We start from the raw sequence: 25,954 nt of genomic DNA on the forward strand, positions 1-25,954 counted from the left end.
GTTTTATGCAGCTAACAACAAGAACTTTAAACCCCTATACTTACTTTTGCCATTATGGTTCTGATTCTTTTGATGCGAGTGCTGATTTATGGCTAAAAATTCAAAAAACCTATTTCTGACAGAAATTTGCAATATTATCTCCGGGTTTTTAGCTCTAGCTCGGTCAAAACAAGACGCAGAGCCAAAAGAAAGACTGTTTTGTGCTGCTAACGACCAACACTTACCTCCCCTATCCCTCGTTTTTCGATTTTGGGAAAATCAATTTGGGCCCAAATTTCGCATTTTTGATAAGGGGTACCATCATCAAAATTTTCAAAAAATGGCCAGAAATGAAGTTTTCCAGATTTGAATGCTAATCAATTGGGAATCATGGCAATCAAGTTACGAGCCCTACGAGGTATTACATTCCTCATTTGGGCCATTTTTGGCTGTGCTATTGCCTAAAAACTGTTTTTATTGTGCCCAAAATCAAATGTACGTCTTGTTTCGTCAGTTTTGTTGCCGTTTCTTAGCTCTAACTTTGTCAAAACAAGCCGCACAGCTAAACCATTGAAAGTTTTATGCAGCTAACAACCAGAACTTTAAACCCCTATACCTACTTTTGCCATTATGGTTCTTATTCTTTTGGTGCGAGTGCTGATTTATGGCTAAAAAATCAAAAAAACTATTTCTGACAGAAGAGATCCCGATTTTGTTGCAGTTTCTTAGCTCTAACTTTGTCAAAACAAGCCGCAGTGACAGTTTTAAGCAGCTAACAACCAGAACTTTAAACCCCTATACCTACTTTTACCATTATGGCTCTGATTCTTTTGGTGCGAGTGCTGATTTATGGCTAAAAAATCAAAAAACCTATTTCTGACAGAAATTTGCAATATTATCTCCGGGTTTTTAGCTCTAGCTCGGTCAAAACAAGACGCACAGCCAAAATAACGACTGTTTTGTGCTGCTAACGACCAATACTTACCTCCCCTATCCCTCGTTTTTCGATTTTGGGAAAATCAATTTGGGCCCAAATTTCGCATTTTTGATACCATCATCAAAATTTTCAAAAAATTGCCAGAAATGAAGTTTTCCAGATTTGAATGCTAATCAATTGGGAATCATGGCAATCAAGTTACGAGCCCTACGAGGTATTACATTCCCCATTTGGGCCATTTTTGGCTATGCTATGGCCTAAAAACTGTTTTTATTGTGCCCAAAATCAAATGTACGTCTTGTTTCGTCAGTTTTGTTGCCGTTTCTTAGCTCTAACTTTGTCAAAACAAGCCGCACAGCTAAACCATTGAAAGTTTTATGCAGCTAACAACCAGAACTTTAAACCCCTATACCTACTTTTGCCATTATGGTTCTTATTCTTTTGGTGCGAGTGCTGATTTATGGCTAAAAAATCAAAAAAACTATTTCTGACAGAAGAGATCCCGATTTTGTTGCAGTTTCTTAGCTCTAACTTTGTCAAAACAAGCCGCAGTGACAGTTTTAAGCAGCTAACAACCAGAACTTTAAACCCCTATACCTACTTTTACCATTATGGCTCTGATTCTTTTGGTGCGAGTGCTGATTTATGGCTAAAAAATCAAAAAAACCTATTTCTGACAGAAATTTGCAATATTATCTCCGGGTTTTTAGCTCTAGCTCGGTCAAAACAAGACGCACAGCCAAAATAACGACTGTTTTGTGCTGCTAACGACCAATACTTACCTCCCCTATCCCTCGTTTTTCGATTTTGGGAAAATCAATTTGGGCCCAAATTTCGCATTTTTGATAAGGGGTACCATCATCAAAATTTTCAAAAAATGGCCAGAAATGAAGTTTTCCAGATTTGAATGCTAATCAATTGGGAATCATGGCAATCAAGTTACGAGCCCTACGAGGTATTACATTCCTCATTTGGACCATTTTTGGCTGTGCTATTGCCCAAAAACTGTTTTTTCTGCCCAAAATCAAGAATACGTCTGTTGGCAGCAGAGAGCACAGTTTTGTTGCCGTTTCTTAGCTCTAACTTTGTCAAAACAAACTGCACGGCTAAACCAGTGACACTTTTATGCAGCTATCAACCAAAACTTTAAATCCCTATACCTGCTTTTACCATTATGGTTCTGATTCTTTTAGTGCGAGTGCTGATTTATGGCTAAAAATTCAAAAAACCTATTTCTGACAGAAATTTGCAATACTATTTCCGGGTTATTAGCTCTAGCTCGGTCAAAACAAGACGCACAGCCAAAAGGAAGACTGTTCTGTGCTGCTAACGACCAACACTTACCTCCCCTATCCCTCGTTTTTCGATTTTGGGAAAATCAATTTGGGCCCAAATTTCGCATTTTTGATAAGGGGTACCATCATCAAAATTTTCAAAAAATGGCCAGAAATGAAGTTTTCCAGATTTGAATGCTAATCAATTGGGAATCATGGCAATCAAGTTACGAGCTCTACGAGGTATAACATTCCTCATTTGGACCATTTTTGGCTGTGCTATGGCCTAAAAACTGTTTTTTTTTGTGCCCAAAATCAAGTATACGTCTTTTGGCAGCAGAGAGCACAGATTTGTTGCCGTTTCTTAGCTCTAACTTTGTCAAAACAAGCCACACGGCTAAACCAGTGACAGTTTTATGCAGCTAACAACAAGAACTTTAAACCCCTATACCTACTTTTGCCATTATGGTTCTGATTCTTTTAGTGCGAGTGCTGATTTATGGCTAAAAATTAAAAAAACCTATTTCTGACAGTAAAAATCCCGATTTTGTTGCCGTTTCTTAGCTCTAACTTTGTCAAAACAAGCCGCACGGCTAAACCAGTGACAGTTTTATGCAGCTAACAACAAGAACTTTAAGCCCCTATACCTACTTTTACCATTATGGTTCTGATTCTTTTGGTGCGAGTGCTGATTTATGGCTAAAAAATAAAAAAACCTATTTCTGACAGAAATTTGCAATACTATTTCCGGGTTATTAGCTCTAGCTCGGTCAAAACAAGACGCACAGCCAAAAGGAAGACTGTTCTGTGCTGCTAACGACCAACACTTACCTCCCCTATCCCTCGTTTTTCGATTTTGGGAAAATCAATTTGGGCCCAAATTTCGCATTTTTGATAAGGGGTACCATCATCAACATTTTCAAAATATGGCCAAAAATTAAGTTTTCCCGATTTGAATGCTAATCAATTGGGAATCATGGCAATCAAGTTACGAGCTCTACGAGGTATAACATTCCTCATTTGGACCATTTTTGGCTGTGCTATGGCCTAAAAACTGTTTTTTTTTGTGCCCAAAATCAAGTATACGTCTTTTGGCAGCAGAGAGCACAGATTTGTTGCCGTTTCTTAGCTCTAACTTTGTCAAAACAAGCCGCACGGCTAAACCAGTGACAGTTTTATGCAGCTAACAACAAGAACTTTAAACCCCTATACTTACTTTTGCCATTATGGTTCTGATTCTTTTAGTGCGAGTGCTGATTTATGGCTAAAAATTCAAAAAACCTATTTCTGACAGAAATTTGCAATACTATTTCCGGGTTATTAGCTCTAGCTCGGTCAAAACAAGACGCACAGCCAAAAGGAAGACTGTTCTGTGCTGCTAACGACCAACACTTACCTCCCCTATCCCTCGTTTTTCGATTTTGGGAAAATCAATTTGGGCCCAAATTTCGCATTTTTGATAAGGGGTACCATCATCAAAATTTTCAAAAAATGGCCAGAAATGAAGTTTTCCAGATTTGAATGCTAATCAATTGGGAATCATGGCAATCAAGTTACGAGCCCTACGAGGTATTACATTCCTCATTTGGGCCATTTTTGGCTATGCTATGGCCTAAAAACTGTTTTTTTTGAGCCCAAAATCAAGTATACGTCTTTTGGCGGCAGAGAGCACAGTTTTGTTGCCGTTTCTTAGCTCTAACTTTGTCAAAACAAACTGCACGGCTAAACCAGTGACACTTTTATGCAGCTATCAACCAAAACTTTAAATCCCTATACCTGCTTTTACCATTATGGTTCTGATTCTTTTAGTGCGAGTGCTGATTTATGGCTAAAAATTCAAAAAACCTATTTCTGACAGAAATTTGCAATACTATTTCCGGGTTATTAGCTCTAGCTCGGTCAAAACAAGACGCACAGCCAAAAGGAAGACTGTTCTGTGCTGCTAACGACCAACACTTACCTCCCCTATCCCTCGTTTTTCGATTTTGGGAAAATCAATTTGGGCCCAAATTTCGCATTTTTGATAAGGGGTACCATCATCAAAATTTTCAAAAAATGGCCAGAAATGAAGTTTTCCAGATTTGAATGCTAATCAATTGGGAATCATGGCAATCAAGTTACGAGCCCTACGAGGTATTACATTCCTCATTTGGGCCATTTTTGGCTATGCTATGGCCTAAAAACTGTTTTTTTTGTGCCCAAAATCAAGTATACGTCTTTTGGCAGCAGAGAGCACAGTTTTGTTGCCGTTTCTTAGCTCTAACTTTGTCAAAACAAACCGCACGGATAAACCAGTGACCGTTTTATGCAGCTAACAACCAGAACTTTAAACCCCTGTACTTACTTTTACCATTATGGTTTTGATTCTTTTGGTGCAAGTGCTGATTTATGGCTAAAAAATCAAAAAACCTATTTCTGACAGAAGAGATCCCGATTTTGTTGCCGTTTCTTAGCTCTAACTTTGTCAAAACAAGCCGCACAGCTAAACCAGTGACAGTTTTATGCAGCTAACAACAAGAACTTTAAACCCCTATACCTACTTTTGCCATTATGGTTCTGATTCTTTTAGTGCGAGTGCTGATTTATGGCTAAAAATTCAAAAAACCTATTTCTGACAGAAATTTGCAATATTATATCCGGGTTTTTAGCTCTAGCTCGGTCAAAACAAGACGCACAGCCAAAAGAAAGACTGTTTTGTGCTGCTAACGACCAACACTTACCTCCCCTATCCCTCGTTTTTCGATTTTGGGAAAATCAATTTGGGCCCAAATTTCATCAAAATTTTCAAAAAATGGCCAGAAATGAAGTTTTCCAGATTTGAATGCTAATCAATTGGGAATCATGGCAATCAAGTTACGAGCCCTACGAGGTATTACTTTCCTCATTTGGACCATTTTTGGCTATGCTATGGCCTAAAAACTGTTTTTTTTGAGCCCAAAATCAAGTATACGTCTTTTGGCGGCAGAGAGCACAGTTTTGTTGCCGTTTCTTAGCTCTAACTTTGTCAAAACAAGCCGCACAGCTAAACCATTGAAAGTTTTATGCAGCTTACTACAAAAACTTCAAACCCCTATACCTACTTTTACTATTACGGTTCTGATTCTTTTGGTGCGAGTGCTGATTTATGGCTAAAAAATTAAAAAACCTATTTCTGACAGTAGAGATCCCGATTTTGTTGCCGTTTCTTAGCTCTAACTTTGTCAAAACAAGCCGCACGGCTAAACCAGTGACAGTTTTATGCAGCTAACAACAAGAACTTTAAACCCCTATACCTACTTTTGCCATTATGGTTCTTATTCTTTTGGTGCGAGTGCTGATTTATGGCTAAAAAATCAAAAAAACTATTTCTGACAGAAGAAATCACGATTTTGTTGCAGTTTCTTAGCTCTAACTTTGTCAAAACAAGCCGCAGTGACAGTTTTATGCAGCTAACAACAAGAACTTTAAACCCCTATACCTACTTTTGCCATTATGGTTCTGATTCTTTTAGTGCGAGTGCTGATTTATGGCTAAAAATTCAAAAAACCTATTTCTGACAGAAATTTGCAATATTATCTCCGGGTTTTTAGCTCTAGCTCGGTCAAAACAAGACGCACAGCCAAAGAATGACTGTTTTGTGCTGCTAACGACCAACACTTACCTCCCCTATCCCTCGTTTTTCGATTTTGGGAAAATCAATTTGGGCCCAAATTTCGCATTTTTGATAAGGGGTACCATCATCAAAATTTTCAAAAAATGGCCAGAAATGAAGTTTTCCAGATTTGAATGCTAATCAATTGGTAATCATGGCAATCAAGTTACGAGCCCTACGAGGTATTACATTCCTCATTTGGGCCATTTTTGGCTATGCTATGGCCTAAAAACTGTTTTTTTTGTGCCCAAAATCAAGTATACGTCTTTTGGCGGCAGAGAGCACAGTTTTGTTGCCGTTTCTTAGCTCTAACTTTGTCAAAACAAGCCGCACGGATAAACCAGTGACCGTTTTATGCAGCTAACAACCAGAACTTTAATCCCCTGTACCTACTTTTACCATTATGGTTTTGATTCTTTTGGTGCAAGTGCTGATTTATGGCTAAAAAATCAAAAAACCTATTTCTGACAGAAATTTGCAATACTATTTCCGGGTTATTAGCTCTAGCTCGGTCAAAACAAGACGCACAGCCAAAAGGAAGACTGTTCTGTGCTGCTAACGACCAACACTTACCTCCCCTATCCCTCGTTTTTCGATTTTGGGAAAATCTATTTGGGCCCAAATTTCGCATTTTTGATAAGGGGTACCATCATCAAAATTTTCAAAAAATGGCCAGAAATGAAGTTTTCCAGATTTGAATGCTAATCAATTGGTAATCATGGCAATCAAGTTACGAGCCCTACGAGGTATTACATTCCTCATTTGGGCCATTTTTGGCTATGCTATGGCCTAAAAACTGTTTTTTTTGTGCCCAAAATCAAGTATACGTCTTTTGGCGGCAGAGAGCACAGTTTTGTTGCCGTTTCTTAGCTCTAACTTTGTCAAAACAAGCCGCACGGATAAACCAGTGACCGTTTTATGCAGCTAACAACCAGAACTTTAAACCCCTGTACCTACTTTTACCATTATGGTTTTGATTCTTTTGGTGCAAGTGCTGATTTATGGCTAAAAAATCAAAAAACCTATTTCTGACAGAAGAGATCCCGATTTTGTTGCCGTTTCTTAGCTCTAACTTTGTCAAAACAAGCCGCACAGCTAAACCAGTGACAGTTTTATGCAGCTAACAACCAAAACTTTAAACCCCTATACCTACTTTTACCATTATGTTTCTGATTCTTTTGGTGCGAGAGCTGATTTATGGCTTAAAAATCAAAAAACCTATTTCTGACAGAAGAAATCCCGATTTTGTTGCCGTTTCTTAGCTCTAACTTTCTAACTTTCTAATCAATTGGGAATCATGGCAATCAAGTTACGAGCTCTACGAGGTATTACATTCCTCATTTGGACCATTTTTGGCTGTGCTATGGCCTAAAAACTGTCAATCAAGTTACGAGCCCTACGAGGTATTACATTCCTCATTTGGACCATTTTTGGCTTAATTATGAAGTAAATCTTTTTTTTGTCATTCAAGTTTATTATTCGATTGTTAAATATATATCTGGATCAGATAAGACTGCAATATATTTTTTAAATTCAGAGTAAAAATGCCAGGCATGTACAGTATATGTCTCTGTGTATTCCTAATTCAATTATTATTCAAATCATATAACTTCATCTTTCACGACACGCGCTGACTGCGGTGTCGCTAGCATCCCTGGCAGCATGTAATATATGTAATAATCATATTACGTATATGACCGCAGGACCGCGCGCAAATAAAACTGCATGGCAAATGACAAATTTCTGGAGTGTGGGCCAAATCCAATTTCCCGCCGAGCGAATGAAAATTGCCAGCTTTATTCCTTTATTAAATGCCATTTCTTTCCGACGCTTTGTCTCCGGCTTATCCTTCATTTGTCATGCATTTATTTTCCTTTGCATATTAATATTGTTAAAAGCGAGCCGCCCGTTGCGCTCCACAAAATTAGCCCGCCATTCATTGCCACATTCCGCTCATGCCATCTTGCGTGTGTGCGTGTGTCTGGATGGGCAGCACATGTTGGTTGTTGTGCGGGTGGCTCAGATCCGAAGGTTGGCGGCGGAGGCCATATCAATTTACCCACCGGAAGGCACGCAGCAGCAACATCAGTAGCAACAAAAGAATGCGACCCGATTCAGTTTGATTCGCTCCGTCTCAACGGGAGTTCAAAAATCGTAAACATATCCCACTGTGGGTGTGGATTTCATACAGGAAAGATTACATCAACGTAGTGACTCTTGTAAAATAAGCAATCAAAATGTTAAAATATTAAAAGCAATAAAAGTTCTTAAATCTTAACTTAAACTATGAAACATATTGATATTATTATATATAAATTATTTCGAACTTTACAAAAACTGAATAGAAAGTTATTAATATTAAAGAAATATATTTTTATCATTTTTGAATTGAATATCATATTTATTTAATTTTAATTTACCAAACACTTTTCATTGTAATTGTATTATATGAGTACGCCTGTCTGTTTGTATAAACTTATTAATGCGTATTCATTGTCACATCCGGCGTGAGGAAATTATATTCCTCAGTGGACAGCCGATCCTGCTGCCCCCTTACCACCCTTTTTCCACCAACTTTACCACCGCTTTTTTCAACACCCTCTCCCATAATCTCCCAACTCATTTGGCGGACTCGCCTTGCTTTGCGGAGAACAGACGCTTTTCTTTTGTCGATTTAATTGAAATAATTGCAAAAATGCAAATTGAATGGACAACAGTTGACACAGGATATTAACCATGGACGGCGGCCAGCAACAGGAGACGGTGCTGGAACCGGCGAAAGGACATGCTCCCGCCGCGCAAGGAGCCTTAATGAGCTAACGAATGTACGGCGGATAATTGAGTGGAGACCACATGTGCAGCTGGACAGTGACCAGGTCGGGATCAATGAACTCCCACGTGGATCGCGGATGGAATGTTAAGGATCTAGGTCATAATATCTACAAAAAATATGATGCTAATTCGATAATAAATGATTTCGTATATATAACATTATTAACTGTATTTATATTTATGTGAATAGTTTATTTGAATTTAAATTATTTTTTTAAGTGTCCATGATCTGTTGCATTTAAAACTCAGCTAGAGATTCCAGTTGGCACATCGGGAATCTGTAATGAGTGGCCAACATTTGCCACATTGTGCGGCAGTTGTTCCCGATGCCCGTGGGCGGTGTTCGAAAGAGGGGCGCGGCCGGATGTGGCGGCTGTGCAACGAACTTCGTCCTAAGCCACGTCCTCATCGAATGTTGTCGTTGTCGATGATGGTGATGTCGATGTTGCTGCTGTGTCTGGCCAACTTCCGTTGCAGTACCAATCCCTAAATGTGTGTGCGAGTCCCTTTATCCTGTTAGTGTATATGTACGTGTTGTGTCTTTGTCCTGTATGTGTGCGTTGCTGGGTACGTGTGTGTGTGTGGGTGAGGTCGCAGGTTGCACCATAATTGTGTTGATTAGCTAATTAGATGTAATTTCGCGGCCGGAAATTTGCAGTTGCTGCAGTAGTCGAGCAACCATTTGGAGGACTATTTCTCATCCTACGTCCATGAAATTTTTAAGTGCAAGAGAAGGGCTTGGAAGGGCGTCCATAATCTCGTCATGAATATGTTTGTTTAGCGCAGTGCCATGTCTCGCCTTAAAGGGTTCCGCTCCATCAGATTCAGACTTTGAGACGAGGTTGCACCCAGCACCCTACACCCGCTGTCCTGGCCCTTGGTTGATGCTGACGTAAAAGTCGCGCCATAAAAATTCATTGCCAAAGCAGCCAAAGTATTGCAGCCGCTGTAGATGGGGATGGGTGTGTGGCAGTGGATAAGGCACTGGATGTGGCATTGGCAATTGCCGAGAGTAACCGAGACTGAGCAGCAAAAAGCTGGGTAACGGATCTGAAAGTTGAGCTGAACCTTAAGTCGCGGAATTGGGCGGAACACTCAGCTCGAAATCATTTATTTGGGCTAACATGGCGTATGATTGATGTTAGCTAATGGCAAGATCTGGCACTTTGAAATCTTTTTAGATTAATAATAATAAATTGGATTGGATTAATATACACATTATAACACTTCTTATAATAGTAATTTTTATAAAGAGTTTCTTACATTTATGTTTAAAATAACCAATTTGTCGTATTTTTTTTTTTTAATTAGTATTTTAATTATTTTGATTTTATTACTTTTTAGCCATATAAAGGGGCAGTACGTTTCTTAAAACTCTCTTTGTATTACATAACAAAACGGCTGTGAATGATTCATAAAAACCAAAAATGGGAAACATTTTATAAAGGGAATTGCATAAAGTTTTCCTCCTTTTTGCTTGCTTTTCTCCTAAACAGCGGAGCGTATTAAAGAGGCATCGGGAGTGGGGAGTGTTGTGGAAAATGGTTTGGGCAATGAAGAAAATGGAAATGGGTTTGGTAGATGGTGGATGGGTTGTATCGTTTCAGACGCTGCCTCCGACTGCTTCGAAAACGACATCGCAGGCAATGAGCTTAAGTTCAATACATTTACTTGAATTTTCAGCGAACGACAAGGACGAAGACGATGTCGTTGACTAGTTGGCTTCCAAGGATGAGTCGGAAAATTGAGGGGCGCAGAATTGGGTTTGGGTGGATGGGAGAATCCAGAGAAAACGGGGGAAATCTACGGAAAACTATGGTTTAGATTTTTTGATCATTTTTCTTATGTTAAATATTGGTAAGTTTTAATATAAAACAAAAAATTAAAAAATTAGATGAGATCAAATATATATTAAAAATTCAAATATAATTTAAAAATCCCTTAGAAACTTACCAACCAATACATTGTTTTGGGAGAGAAATATTTATGATTGCCAATTTGTTCAATGCTAACATCAAGTAAATAAAATTTTTCAAGTGTAGAGTGCCGAAGCCGGGCTTCGTTGTGCCCATTACAGACAGTTTTTGTGGCGAGAAATTTCAAAAAGCTCAAATGTGCGAGGCGATAAGCAAAGCAGCAAGAGATTGGCAAGGATGAGGGCTCGGGAAAGAGTCGGGTAAGGGTTCAGGGGGCAATGGCAGCACTTACATGTAACCAGTCGATGGCGACAACGGCAGCCACAAATGTTGCAAGGATTGCCGGCAAGGAGCACACACAAAATTGATGTCTATGTGTGCGGTAAGAGGATGGTTTGGGTATACCCAAAAAGGGGGTGGTGCACTTTCTGGGGGGTTTTTTTGGGTGTCTGAAGGACAACTATTCGTACGGACGTTGTGGCAGATCGGAGGGGGTTGATTTCGCTGGCGCAAGTTTTGGTTTTCAAAATTTATAGCTTTTAGATAAAACGTTTTGCGTTTTTACGATACGAGCAGCGAACACTTTGGCCAACTATCCTAGAAGCCATCCTCACAGCTGGAGGGGTTGTCCTTTGTTGTGGAAAGAGGCGGAACAGAAATGGGAGCGGATCCCGCCGACTCTGTGGATTATGAAGTAATTTAATTAAAACGCCTGGCCCGCAAATAAATCCGGCATTATTTATGCTTTCTTGCTGGAAAAACGTGACATTTCCGAACCGGGTAATCAGTATCATTCTCTCGGTCTGCTCGGTGAAATATATAATTATTAAGAATTTATTTAGGTCACTTTGCGCAATACTTTACAAAGCAGTTCTAATTTTTTAAGCACTACAATTTCAATACATTTTTTTAATTTTAATTTTTAGTTAGTTTTAAATTTTTGTCTTTCTTAATTTGTATCTGAATTAAAATGTTGTTTAACCTCCTTCTAAGTTGAATTTTAGATAGTATTACTTCCAGGGCAAAGATCACCAAAGCTCCTAGATTCGCCCAAAGGATGAGCCAAAAGAGAGCGGCCAGTTCTTGCATGGAGAGCACATTTTGTCGAATGGTAGCCACCAGCTGCTCTTCCACCTCCGGCAGCTTAGGGTCGCCATCGATCCCATCCAGGGTACTATACGAAGTCGAGGCAATCCTGGCCACACTCTCATCAGTCTCATCCACGGCACTCACATATTGACGCGTCCAGTGCTCCAGGAATCCATGGGCATGGGCATGTTGGATCTGTTTGTTGAGCACGCCAACCAAATGGGAATGACGTCTCACATAGAAGGCTAATTGTTGGGTGTAGATGCGTTCCCTCACCAAATGCAATCTCCTGCTCATCGGATGGACTTTCCTAAAGTATCCGAAGTACTCATACGGAGTAAGAATGGCCATCCGGGCAGATGAGCCACTTTGCTGGGCCAAAGCTGGAAAGGATTGCAGCTCACTGCCTTCCAGGTGAACCAATTGTTCTGGCCGCAATTCCGGCAAACTGGCCATAATCCTAGCCTCATTGACCTCCGCTAAAAGTATGGTGTAATGCTGTGCCAGCACTTCGGAAATCGTTTGTGGTGGATTTCTTTGGGTATCCTGCCGCAGCAGCTGGTACATTCCCGACTGATACGCGCTTCTCAGCACTAAAGTAGCAAACAGCCAGGTGAGCAGCACCAATTGCCCGGAAATCTTACGTGGTAAATATCGGTCCTGCAGATTGCCACCCATTGTCAGAACCAACAGCTCGTAATACGAATTTCTTGGCAATTTATGACCACGCAACCAACGAGACACCACCATCAAGAGCAGACATGCCAGGAACAAGACCAAACCAATAGCTCTCCACAAGACCGGGCCAAAGGGAAAGGCCAGCTTCTCGTAGGCGGAATAGGCACTCTGCAGATTGGTCACCAACATGATGTGGCTCATGAAGTAGTAAGTGGACTGGGAGTAGGGAATCTCACTGCCAGCACTTGGTTTGAAATGGAATCCACCCAGGGAAAAATCAGCATGACGGCCAAAAATCTGATAAATTACAAAGATTTTATTACAATTTCTTAAGATTTACTCTTAAACTCACCTCGTCGAAAATTTTACCTGATTCATCAAATGTGGCCAGCACTTCGTCCTTGTTCATCCAATACAGACCGACACTAAAGTTCAAATTGTCTGCCATAAACTGGAGGAGAGCACCCTCGATGCCCACAAAGGATTCGCTGCCATCGCGGCGCCATACCAAATATGGCATATCCTCCCAAGTGGCGCAGGTCAATAGACAGCCATAAAAATTTTTCAACTTGGGTTGGAAATAGTCTTGGCTAACCCACCGTCCGTTAGCCACTTGGTAACGATTCACCACATTAGCCGAGATGACTTGACAGCCATGGTGCGCACTGAATGGAAAGTAACTTACCATAAGAAGCTGACCACCAGGAGGACGCAGTACCACGACCACATTTAGCACACTAAGACGCCACAGAAGTTGAAGAGCCATTTGAATCTCCTCAGAATATGCGTCCGTTGGCAGAGACATGTATATTAGAGTATATGATAAGTCTTGGGTGGCTCGGATAAGTCCGTAAATCGCTGAGAGTGCCGGAAGATCATCTACCAAAACCAAGACAGCATGAACATATGGTTTATACTCCATGGGTTGCTGAAGAAACAGTCTATGTGCTTGCAAAGCAGTAGGTAGAGATCCTAGGACCTGGTCAAGCAGCTCCTCTAAATGCCCACCAGTGGATTGGGAACTTATGTGCGTGTAAATATACAAGGTCTTCAAACGACCCATCTCCGAGTTAACAATAACTTGAGCCAGAGATTCCGCCAAATACTTATCCGATCCGGATGTCATTATTTTGCTCACCAAAGAGCACCAAGAAACCATATATAACAAGAACTTCATGGCAAAAGAGTTACCAGTGAAATGTGGAAATATAAGGACATTCGGCAAGAATTTTCTTATCTCTAGGGAAATTTTCGAAATGGCTCTGTCCAATCGAACTAATCATGTTACAGTACGGCCGAATTCGTTAGGGAATCGTATTGCTTACATAGTAATTATGGAGATTAACCAACCTAACGGACCCTTGTTTTTACATTAATAATATTTAATATTTATTTTATCGGCATTATAATAATAGTCTAATCATCAACATCATCATCATCAAAATTGAAGTAATCGATATCGTTGTCATCTTGGTCTTTTCTATTGCTTATATTTCTGGATTCACTACTCTCCTTGCGCTCCTCAATTTCGCGGTCGTTATCGTCATCCGGTTCTGGTTCTGGCTCTTTCTCTAGGGAATCGTTGTCCTCATCCTCGAATAGACTGCGCTCAGCGGCTCCTAGTTCAAAGACAGGTTCATCCTTCTCATCCTCCACCCTGGACTTAACATTAGGTTTACTAATTTTGCCCAGAACTGGAGGCTGTACCTCAACCCGGGTTAGATTCGTATGGTGATTCAGCATGCCCTTGTAGAGATGTGGGAACCTACGTTGAAAATCCATTTTGATACGAAGAAGTCTTTCCAACATTCCGGGTGTCAGAATACCATGCTGCGACTCTTGACCCATGATGTGCGTATCCCTCCGATGACGACCATCCTTCAAATAGGCATCATAGCTGCCACCGCCCGTGTAGAGAGCGTAATGCGGATCGTATGCCTTTCGATTCCAGGGATCATCGGGTCTGGCCACAGGCAATAGACCCATGAATGGATGCAACAATCCCTCGTCGTAGGTGAAAATGGAACCCACTTGGGGGTCAGATGATGGTGCGTTAACTATTTCGATATCAGATGGTGCTGGTGATGGACTGACGATATGGGCGAAGGATATGCAAATGAAAAATGGACATGAAATGGTTTTCAATGATTAGTGAATATGCATTATACATTATCTAGAATATGAATATTAGAGTTAGTTAGGATTTTTTGATTAGTTTAATGGATTGAGATCTTGTGCTCCAGGTTGGATGGGGTTCTAATGGTGGTAGCAATGGGCTTGTGTTGCCTTCGACGCAACCTTTTACGCTTGATGACTTTGATGGGTTTAATGGACTTGGGGATTTTCGAAAGATTATTGCTCTGGGCTCTCAGAAGACTGGACTTTTTCTCCTTTTGAATTTGCAGGCGTAATAGATCCTTGAGCACATCAACCAAACTATCTAATTTAGTGCTGCTCACGCTGGCCTGTGTGGTGACCTGCTTACTGATCGTTTTGACCCCGGGCATTGACTTTTTGTTTCGCTGGGGCATTTTAACTTGTCGCGTGGACCGCACCCAACCGGCGTCACTTTCCTTCCTGATCCTAGGACTGGGTGTTCTTCTCGCCCTGCTTCTTCTACTTATAAACTTTCCCCTCATGGCATAAGGAGTGGGTGTGGTGGCGGGATCACTTGAATCACTTCCACTATCATTTAAGGCCGCATTAAGTAGCTGGGCCTGTTGTTTCACACTTAGGGCCCTTTTCGTCTTGCCCTCCGTATCGGAACTGGGCTCATCCGCATGGAACTCCGGATAGGGGGAGTACTCCTGGCTTCCGTTATCATAGTTGCACGTCGTTGGAATCTCAATATTTTGACCCTCGGAAATCTGACGATCATGGCTTTTAGTTAGATAATCCGTATTATAGCCACGATTGGCCAAAATGCGTTGCCAATTTGTATCGTCTTCGTAGTCCAGTTTATTGGATGGACCATGTTGCTCATCGACTTTAGATTTAAGTTCAGAATTTGGTGAGCAACCACTAATTGGTGGTGGAGTCTCTGTGGTCGTGGTAGAGGTACTGGTGCTTTCATCGTCCTCTTCCTGTTCTTCCTCCTGTTCTACTGTGGTTTGCTCCTCTGCAGTCTTTGTTTCCTTCACCTTGGGTTGATTCTCCTGTTTGGATGGCTCCTCCACCTTGGGTGGTTCTTTTTCAGTGACTGCATCTTCTTTAACAATATTGTTTGAAATAATCGAGTTACATCTTAGGTGCAGCTTAATGATTTCATATTTAAGCTCATCTACAATATTGTGCAGCTGATGGATCTCCGCCTCCTGCTTGGAAATCGACTTCGTTACGTGGGAGCTTTCAGCCTCCGAGTCTTGCTGCATCTCGAAATCCTCATGTTTTGGATTTTCTGTAGTTGTGTCAGTCGTTCCGGTTACTGGCTTGGCTGGCTGCTCTGAAGTGGCGTCACTGCCTCTTGGAATCGTGGCTTCTGTGCTTGTGCTTATGCTTGGCGCTGCTGTGGAAGTGGTTAAGCGCACAAAGTCCTGATGATTGTACTGTTGCTGTGTGTTGGGATCATTTTGCAGTTGCTCTTCTTCAATGGGCTCCTGTTGCCCACCCTCTTCATATTGATCACCACCAATTTCGAGCGGTTCCATACTGGCCCTCTCGAGAGCTTCGCGAATAGAGGCTGCATTATAGCGCATCAGTGCCTCGGCGGGATCTTCATCCGGACTCAAGGTTATCTCTTTCAACCCCAATTTGTATTCTCGGCGAAGTTCATTGAGAGAACCCTCATCTATGGTCTCCAGGGTTCCATACTCAACACTTCGCTTACTCCGACGATTTGTTTTACACTGGCAGGTTCCCGAACCTCTGTGCTTGGCTACACCCGATCCTGATTTTCCGCACTGACAACTCCTACCACACAGACAATCCAACCTTCCACATCCGCAACCCTTGGATGTAGTATTCTCATCTCTTGTCCCATGCGCAGACCTATGGAAAATTGCTAACCTTTTATGGACTCGATGCTGTTGCAGTTGCTCTTGTGGAGCTGGTGTTGTCGTCTTTGGAAGATTAGAGCTGCTCTGCTGCCTCTCCGATCCACCGACGTGGCCTGGTTGTTTGGGATTTATTGTCTGAAATGCGTCGCCTGTTTAATGCCATGAGAAAAAGGCGAATGAATCGTATGAAATGGATCAAATGGAGGGAGGCAACAGTTTACGTGTTCCATGTGTGTGTGTGAGGTGGTGCTCAATGTGGTGTTTCAGTGGTTCTTGGTGGTTCGATTGGTTCTACATAAAACTTAACTTACCCTTGCCATCGTTTGATGTTGGCGCAGCATTTCATCTACCTCATCATTTCCCACGGCTGCCCGATAGCCTTGACTTTGATAGGAATTTACGGGATTTGCTACACCATAGGCATTCGATCCATAGCCACCGCCGCCATATGTAGTTCCATAACTACTTCCGTAACTTTGGGCCGCCGGACGCTGAGGTGCTGAATAGTAATAGTTGATCACCGTGGGTGTTGCCGACTTGGACTTGGACTTCTTGCGCTTGTTACCGCCAACGCCCAAAGGATCGACTGTGGAAAAGACAGATGGCACTGAGTCAGGATTGCGTAAGACTCCAAAGAGATTACCTTTGTGCCTGGCATTTCCTTCGTTTTCCGGCATCTGGGGACCCGCTTCGCCCACCATTTCATCTTGTGAATCACCAGCTCGTTGTTCTTGCATCATAGGTAACTGCTGATTCGTCTCAGCAGCCCATTGACGGTTCTCTGATTCGCGTGGCTGTTGCTGCATTTGTCGTTCCTGCATCATCATGGGAGGCTGCTGAATCATTACAGGCATTTCTTGCGGGATGGACTGTGGATTTTCTTGTGCCCATTGGCGCAGCTTCATCATAGTAGGATCTTGTGGCGTTATTTGCTGGTTCTCCATCATCTGTCTTTGCTGTTGGATATTGGCAAGATCCTCTGCCCACTGTCTGTTTTGCATTTGTTGAACAGTTTGTGGCTCCTCAGACCATTTTCTTTGCTGCATCATTTGTGGATTCTCCGCCATCTGAATCTGCTGCTGCATTATCGGATTCAGTTGGGGCATTTGTTGCTGTTGTTGGATCATCTGATTTTCTGCCCACTGCCGTTGCTGCATCTGTTGAACCATTTGTGGATCCTCGATCCATTGTCTTTGTTGCATCTGCTGCATCATAATGGGATTCTGTTGGGCCATTTGTGTGCGCTGCATCATTTGGATCGCTTGTGGATCCGGCATCATTTGCCTCTGTTGCATAATCATGGGATTTTGTTGGGCCATCTGTTGCTCATGCTGGATCTTAGCCTGATCATCTGTCCACTGTCTTTGTTGCATCGTTTGGATAATTTGTGGATTCTGTGACATTTGCCTCTCCTGTTGAATGATGGGATTCTGATGGATCTGTTGTTGATTTTGCTGGATCGGGGCTTGATTCTCAGACCGCTCTTTCTCGCCTTGTCCGGTTATTTTCTGACTCTCCTCGTTGGCCAAACGACAGGCATGAGACATAAGCTTAACAACGTCCTGCGTGGGATTCTGCTGTTCAATTTCTGACCTCTGTTTCACGCCTTGTCCGGCTGTCTTCTCGTTGATCATGCGACAGGCATAAGCCATAATCTGGACGATGTCTTCCTTTGACATAGTCTGTTCCTGGGCCTTAGCCTGACGTTTCAAGCCATTTATCTTCTGGCTATTGATACCAGTAGTTCTGGCCTTACGTTGCGCCTCCTTGTTAACCAATCGCCGGACATAATCATCACGAAGGGCTTGCTGGATGTCAGCCCGTGTGATCTTGTGCACGGGTGTTCGGCTCAGTGGATAACTGATCGTGTAAGGAGAAGCACCATTTTGCGCGGCAGCACTGGACCTCATCTGTTTGGCCATCAATTCAATCTTCTGAAGCATTTTTAGTTCGGCTATCACTTGACGCTCAAAGGCCTGTAGCTTGGCTTCCACGCGAAGATCCTCCAGTGTCTTATCCTCCGTCAAATACTGGCCGTGAGTGGTGGGTATCCGGAACCAGAGAAGCGGCACTTGCTCTAGGTCTTTGTCCTGTTCTCGCTGATTTTCTTGCTCTTTTTCCAGGGCCGACTTGATTTTCATCTGGGCCATCTGAGCTTCTTGCGAGTAGGGCATCTCCGGACGAACTCTCACCTCGGAAATGTCTGATGCTTGAGCACTCAAGCCAGCTGGAGCTGGCTGTTGTTGAAGCGCAGGGAAGAATTGCCTTTGCATTTGTCCCAGGATATCAAAATTGGGTGGAGGAATCGTAGGTAAAGCCTGGCCTAGTAGAGTGGAGGGATCAAGGTTAGCAGGAGTCAAGAAGGGGAAGGGTGGAAGTGGCATTTGTGATAATTGTTGAGGTGCCGGAGCTGCTACTGGAATATCTGCATCTGTAACCGGTGGCGGAGGTACAGGAGCGGCAGCAGGTGGTGGAACTGGAGCAGGCGCACCCAGAAGGCCAGGCATTTGCGAGAACGGAGCCAAAAATGAACCTACTTGCGGTCCCAGGTCAACGGTGGGAATTTGGAAGTCCGTGGGCAGAGCAGGCCAGTTCATTAGCTGACTTAGAGGATTGGGCGCGGAATTCTGGCGGGTAACTCGGGTCTTGGCCGTGGCATCATCGGCCAGAACGAGCACCACCTTAGAGGCCGCTGCCGAAGGCTGCAGATTATCGGGAATAGCGCCTAAGATCGAGTAGGCCGGAAAGAGGCTGCCCCATCGGAGAAGGCTACCCAAAGCTGGGAACATCATGTAGAAAGCGTCCATCTGGGGATTGCCAGTGCGAATGGGAGTAATGGAAGGCATTTGGCCAAGGATCTGGACGGTGATTAAAGGAAAGTATTGTAATTTTTTTTTACACTTCTAGGGAATCTAAACTTCAAACTCACCTCCTCCTGGGTGGGAGCCCTTGGTCTGGTGTCCGTGGTATTGCTTGTTGATTTCTCGGTATCTGTGGCAGGATCGCCAGAGGTAACCGGACTTTGACCGGCAACCTGGACGACAAGAAGTGCCAGGAGCGGCAGCAGGCTGTGCAATCTCATCCTGTTGATTGGGCAAAACTCGAAACACGGAAGATCGATCTGTGTACGCCGGAGCTCTTTCGCCGACTGACTACAGATTGCCGCAAGTCGGTGGCCCAAATAGTTTTTTTGCCACCGCGTCGGCGGTACAAAAGTGCAGACGTCGTCGAAATCGTGACCCGGACCCGGGTCCATCACACGCACTAGAGAACGGGCTATGTTTCCGTGTGTGTGCTCCCAATCGCAAAACCAGACCGCAGCAGCCGACGCAGCTGCAAGTGCTGCAAAAACCTTGCCCAACTATTCCGCTCGACAGCTTTTTCCACGAAATCAGCGCAAATGATGCACACTAAACAGAACGAAAAATAGTCAGGTCTGGAATCACACGGAAGGCGCCACAAAATGAAGTAATTTTGTGATAGTAAGATATATTTTTACTTTACTATAGATTTTCTTAAAGTTTTTCGTAATAGAAATCGACCTATTGCTTTAGATTAAGAAGTAAACTTTTATCTTAACTAATTAAATATAAAATTATATATTTTAAATATTTGTATATTATTAGATTAAGTATACAGACAACTGCTGTTAAAATAATAATTAAAAATTGTATAAATACAAATTATTTTTAACAAAATCCGCCCCTGCTTTTTGTTGGGGGCCGTGGTGGGGCTGCCCTTCAAGTGTCGATCCATGAAATTCTTGCGATCGTCTTATCGTTTGTGTGTCACCAGAACTCCAAAAATTACCGACAGCACCACAACCACCATCACCAACACCACCACCACCACCACCATGGTTTGCTGAGGTCAGCGGTGGTGCAGCTTGTAGCGACACGAAAAACAAAAGTTTCTGTCATCGCAGCGGGTGGTTTTGCCGAGTTCAGCGAAAAGTGCGAAAAGAAAGAGCCAGTCCATTTCTTCAACGCAGTACAACAACCTTTGGTTGGGTCAGATTCAGACACAGTTTTATATTAACCAAATTTTGAACATTCTCAAAATTACTCATAGCTCTTGCTAACTACATTTAATCACGATTTTTACATTTAAGGTGCGTAAGCTGTCCGAATAAGAATTCATTGAATAAAAACGCAAATACTATTTAAAAATATAAAAGATCGAATATTAATTATCTTTCTAATATAATGTTTGTTTTACTTTTATTTTGTTGTCGTCAATCTCTTTGAAAATAAATTTCTGACTTGGCAAATAAACGCAATGCTAAGGTGTAAACAAATTGGTTTAGATGTTATTGATAACTTGAAAATAACTACAAAGTAGGTAACTTGCCCTTTTTGTATTTACACAAAATGGGAAAACAATAAACAGCGGATGCGCATATAGAATTTAAATAATATTATATACATTTAATGTTAATTTATTGTGCATTTGCATTTACAGATCCCGCTGATATAGCTTTCAGCACGCAATGTCACCTGCCAGTTAAGTGATTCCTGTAAGTAACGAGCTGGAACACTGCAAAAATAACCATACTGTATGACATATATATATATATATATATTATTTGTTCCATACTTGGAAAATATTTTGTAAAATTACTATGAAGTTTACTGTAAGACAAATTTTATAAGCAACTTTTATGACAAATGATCTATATTAAAATATTAAATATTTATAGCAAAACTTTTGCAACATTTTCACCAATTCATATTTCCAGTGTAACAACTCATAATGCAATGATAATGGTTGGCAAATTGCAGGACCTTAGTTGGCTAATAGCCACTGGTGGATCAGGATGTTACCCAGCAGTGTCCACAATGTGAGCCTGGTTTATGCCCTGGTCTGGGCCATTGATAACTATTATGGTACGTCCACCAGCACTCCACTGACGATAGTGCAGTTCGCCACCAGTCGCGAGAGTCGAGCACACCACAATGACCTGATCGATGCCACTCTGGTAAGATCCTCAGGTACGGGAAGAATTCAATTTCTGCTGGAGAATGATCGCGTGGAGATGGTAAATCCCAATACTGAATTACCACCTCCAAGTGGTTTGACTGGCAGACCAACGGCCATTTGGTTTCTCGACAGCCTGCGATCCTACTTCCGACTGGAAATGTACCTAAATCAGTATGGTAGCCCATATAAGCGAAATGGATACTTTGTGGTGGTCTATACCGGGCTGGAGGATCAGCCTATGGAATCCGTGAAGATCATGTTTCGGCGATTGTTAAATATGTATGTGGTGAATGTAAATGTGTTCCTGCAAAGAGAGGGAACGGTCCAGTTGTACACCTATTACCCTTACGGTCCTCATCGCTGTCAGTCGTCGATGCCTGTTTACTATACCGCCTTTCAGGATTTACCAGCACCGGCGACCGGATATGGTCTCACCAAGCCACTATTTCCCAGCAAACTAGCAAACATGCATGGCTGTCAACTGGTGGTTGTTACCTTTGAGCACCGGCCATATGTGATCATTGACGATGATCCCAGTACTCCAGGGGGTAGGTTATTGCGTGGAATTGAGGGTATGATATTTCGAGCCCTGGCTGAGCGACTGAACTTCACTATTAAAATGGTTGAGCGGCAAGATAGGGACCGTGGCGAAATTTTACCCGATGGAAATTTTACCGGCATTCTGAAAATGGTATGAAAAGTATATTTAAAGTGTAAAAATGGTATATGTATGATTTACGTATACGTAATTTGTATTAAGTATACGTAATCCTTTGCAGATGGTCGATGGCGAGGCAAACATGACATTTGTGTGCTTCATGTACAGCAAAGCACGTTCGGACCTGATGCTGCCCAGTGTTTCCTATACCAGTTTTCCGATCGTCCTTATAATCCCGAGCGGTGGATCTATGACACCCATGCAACGATTAACCCGACCCTTCCGTTACATCATATGGTCCTGCATTTTGGTTAGCGTGCTCCTCGGGTTCCTGCTGATTGGCTTTCTCAGGATTGTTGCTGTGCCGGGATTGAGAAATCTAGTGCTGGGCAGGCAGAACAGTCGCCCGTGTTTGGGCATGTGGGGTAGTCTGCTGGGCGGTCTGGCGCTGTATAATCCGCAAAGGAATTTTGCCAGATTTCTCCTGCTGATGTGGCTTCTGCAAACACTAATTCTTCGAGCAGCATACACGGGTCAATTATATCTCCTTCTGCAGGATGTGGAGGTAAGATCTCCACTCAAGACACTCGCCGAGGTACTGGCCAAGGGCTATGAGTTCCACATGCTGCCCGCACTGCAGACTGTTTTCAGGGACTCGCTGCCCAGCACCCGTGTTCAAGTGGTGAACAATCAAGAGGCATCACTGTATCGCCTTCGGGACGAGGACGATCCGGGTATAGCGGTGCCACTACTACAGCCAACTGTCTATCAGTTTGACTATCGATCGGGCCCAAATATGAGGCATCTTACCGCCCTGCCCGTGCCCTTAATGACTGCTCCCCTAACCCTCTATATGCGACCGCATTCCTATTTTAAGCGACGCATCGATCGGTTGCTTATGGCCATGATGTCATCGGGCATTATCTACCGATATCGCAGGATGTATTTAGACCGAATCGAACGGCTGGCCAAGAAGCGTAATATGGAGCCAAGACCTCTAACCATTTGGCGGTTGGGTGGGGTCTTCGTCTGCTGTGCAGGATTACAAATGCTGTCTGTCCTGATCTTTATTCTGGAACTTTTTGCCAGAAAGCATCCACGATTACGGATGGCTTTGAATACAATCAATCGATACACTGGTTAAGTATTATAATTAAAGTTTTAACCATAACAATTTAATAAAAGAGATTTGCCCATAAAAAATTTGATAATTAAGGTTGAAACTGGAATATCATACTTTATATTCTTAAACATTATATAATTTGCCTTTCCATAAGCCAGGTTAGTCCTAGCCAGCGCCAGCGTCGTTGACTTAACAACTCCAGGCCAAAAACACCAATGGAAATCCAAAGGGCTGCCATCCAACAATTTAGGGCCGCTAGAACGAAACCCATGGACTCAGCAAATCCTGTCGCTGCACTCTCATGAATTGAGGATTTACTTGGGGCATCCGTAGTGGTCGGCATGCTCTTCCAAGCCAGAATCTGTGAATGGTGCTGAAAAATGCCAAAACTACGCATATTGAAAAGCAAATTATTAATCTCCCAGGCAAAATAGGAGCCAAATGGAAAGTAAATGCACAGCATATTGTCAACGATTGGTTCCGCCAAAATCACGAGCTTATTGCGATGGTTCCTATGTTTCACCAAATGATGAGCCAAAAAGGCGCGACTAGTAAAGGCCCCCGTTTTCGGTGGAGCCTTCAAAAGAGCATCAAAAACATCCACCGGTTGTCCTGCCGAAATCGAAGTTCTATTCGTAAAAGCCGGTATTTTCAAGGTCATCCGGAAGGTGGCATGATCGGTGATAAAATGATAGCCACTATGCAAGGTTTGCTCCAAGGTGCGTGGTGATGGCTTCACCGGTGAGTTGTGTATAAAGTTAAAAATGGAGGCCTCATAGCTGGCTCGTATAACAAAGATCCAGAGCATCCAACCAGCCAAGACGGGAGATGGCATTCGCCACCATCTCCCTAGAATCCAATAAAGGCAAAGGATTACACCGAGAAGCAACCAGGTATATATTTCAAAGGGAAACATCATTACCTCATAGATACTATATCCACCTTTGGCTCGCATCACAATTATGTACGACATCTGGCTGTAAGGACTTGTGGCAGACAAATAAGTAGATCTTTCTGGTGTACAGGCAGCACATCCAATAGTCATATTTGCCTTTCTCTCCCGCAGCATTTTATAGGCACCCGTGAGAGTGCCATTTACAAAACTGGAACCACCTAGAAGTCCATTCGGTTCATTTGGTATCAATTTCAGTGTAAAGTTCATCTTTGTTGCTACAATCCGGAGAAGCCTTCCGTCCAAACCTTCTAACATGGTCATTGGATCACTCCTCTTCCAATATATCTTCATATACGGCGGTATATCCCAAACGATCACACTCAATGGACAGCCATGTAGATTCTTTAACCGAGCCGGAAAGACATCCCAAATATCACCGTCCTTCACGTCGACTTCCATGGGTTCCGTGCTCATGCAATTGGTGGAGGTATACGGCAGGACATTAAAAGCACTGACTTTCTGTAAACTAGGCACCAGGATCAGTACGTTGATGTTATACCGATCTTTCAGAAAATATTCAAAAATCCTGGACATAATGGGGCTTATCTTCGAATCTGGCAAGGATGTTAGCAGTACAATAACGCACAGATTGTTGTGCCTCACGTCATCAGCGATGGTTCTAAAAAATAAATTTGTAAATCAATAATTAGATAAATAAAAAATAATTCTTGTAAAAGATATTGCAACTTACATAACCTGTTCAGCATTCTGGGCAAAAAGCAACTGGGTGATGACATGGGGGGCCATTTCCACATCCAATTGGGATGCCAAGACAATGGGCACTGGGGAATCCGATCTATAAAAACTTTGATAGAAAACTCGATTCACCAGGATCACTTTATCTCGATCCATTTGTTCGTAGGCGGTGCTAATAAAGACATTTAGATTATGAACCGCGAACCCATTGTTAAAAATCTTTTGTAGGATTTCGGAGATCTTCGTTGCCAGTTGATCTTCTAAAGCATATTGGTCTGGCCATGAAATGGCCCGCACTCCAAAGAGACCCAAAAGCACCGTCACAACACAACGGAGTTCCATGACGAAAGTGAACCATTTTCCAACTCTTGTGCGAATTTATGGATTGCATTTTCGCCATTTAAGAGGTTTTTTTTTTTGTTTTGCCCAGGGACTTTGTGGTTAAATCGAAACGCTATTAATTTTTAAAAATCTGCAATGCATACAGTCGGTCTCATAAATGTAGGATTTAGAAGTATATTCCTTCTTTACAATTATTATTCAAAATATACATTCTATACAGATTACATTAGTTAATATTTTCTATTACTTTTTAACTTCTATTTACCTTTTCCCTTGCTTTATACCAATGAAACGTAATATTACTTGAACTTCATTAAAACTCTATCCCAAGCGATTCATATTAATTCTAGGACCCGGGCCTGTAAAGGTAATGCATTACCAAATCTATGTTCATCACTTAAACTAATTGCTGTGTATAGGCGAGCACTCCTGGTCACCACCCAGCAAGGCCGCCACCAAAGCACCCAACCACCACCCTGGCCCGTTCCGGAGGCATGTGCGTGACAGGTTTCGGTGTCAGTATTATGCATGAGGCGCATAACCATAAATTAACACCATCAGCGACACAGACCAACACACCTGTGGGTGGAAGAGAGGAGTGGAGTGGTAAGTGGCCACGAGTGGGTCAGGAGGTGGTTGTTCAGTGGGTGGATTTCGGATTTGCAGGGAATACCCCGTCAGTGTCAGGTTCATGCAAGCCCCATGTCGCCCGTAAGAGATTTACAAATAGCTGGATAATGTCCTGGCCTCCAACCAAACCACACGTACTGCTAAAGTCATTCACACTTGGAACAAAAATCTATCTTTTTTTTTAGTAAGCAAAAAATGAAATCATAAGCTAATAATATCCAAATTATTAAACTAAACCA

The 25,954-nt window shown here is 42.4% G+C and overlaps 4 protein-coding genes across 7 annotated transcripts; 1 reads left to right on the plus strand and 3 right to left on the minus strand.

The window, feature by feature from the left end:
• Positions 1-8,637: 8,637 nt before the first annotated feature.
• LOC108117408 lies at positions 8,638-13,513 on the minus strand. The gene is made up of 3 exons (XM_017229816.2): positions 12,689-13,513; positions 11,552-12,633; positions 8,638-8,746 (listed from the first exon to the last, which is right to left on the minus strand). The coding sequence occupies exons 1-3, from the start codon at positions 13,511-13,513 to the stop codon at positions 8,638-8,640; spliced, it is 2,016 nt and encodes a 671-aa protein (XP_017085305.2).
• A 199-nt stretch (positions 13,514-13,712) lies between these two features.
• Positions 13,713-19,459, minus strand: LOC108117439 (defective chorion-1 protein, FC125 isoform). 4 transcript variants are annotated; one of them, XM_017229862.1, is made up of 6 exons: positions 19,261-19,459; positions 17,107-19,138; positions 16,975-17,052; positions 16,643-16,917; positions 16,342-16,466; positions 13,713-14,425 (listed from the first exon to the last, which is right to left on the minus strand). In XM_017229862.1, the coding sequence occupies exons 1-6, from the start codon at positions 19,411-19,413 to the stop codon at positions 13,753-13,755; spliced, it is 3,336 nt and encodes a 1,111-aa protein (XP_017085351.1). In that variant the 5' UTR covers positions 19,414-19,459; the 3' UTR covers positions 13,713-13,752. The 4 variants fall into 4 exon arrangements, with proteins under 4 accessions (XP_017085351.1, XP_017085349.1, XP_017085348.1 ...); XM_017229860.1 differs by having other exon boundaries at positions 17,107-19,189; XM_017229859.1 differs by having other exon boundaries at positions 16,975-19,189.
• Positions 19,460-21,147: 1,688 nt separating this feature from the next.
• LOC108117409 lies at positions 21,148-23,113 on the plus strand. The gene is made up of 2 exons (XM_017229817.1): positions 21,148-22,002; positions 22,091-23,113. The coding sequence occupies exons 1-2, from the start codon at positions 21,148-21,150 to the stop codon at positions 23,111-23,113; spliced, it is 1,878 nt and encodes a 625-aa protein (XP_017085306.1).
• A 109-nt stretch (positions 23,114-23,222) lies between these two features.
• LOC108117410 lies at positions 23,223-25,085 on the minus strand. Its single transcript, XM_017229818.1, has 2 exons — positions 24,739-25,085; positions 23,223-24,666 (listed from the first exon to the last, which is right to left on the minus strand). The coding sequence occupies exons 1-2, from the start codon at positions 25,083-25,085 to the stop codon at positions 23,223-23,225; spliced, it is 1,791 nt and encodes a 596-aa protein (XP_017085307.1).
• Between the last annotated feature and the right edge of the window lie 869 nt (positions 25,086-25,954).

The sequence above is a fragment of the Drosophila eugracilis genome, unplaced genomic scaffold (assembly GCF_018153835.1).
Source record: "Drosophila eugracilis isolate 14026-0451.02 unplaced genomic scaffold, ASM1815383v1 contig_2147, whole genome shotgun sequence".
NCBI classification, from domain to species: Eukaryota; Metazoa; Arthropoda; class Insecta; order Diptera; family Drosophilidae; genus Drosophila; species Drosophila eugracilis.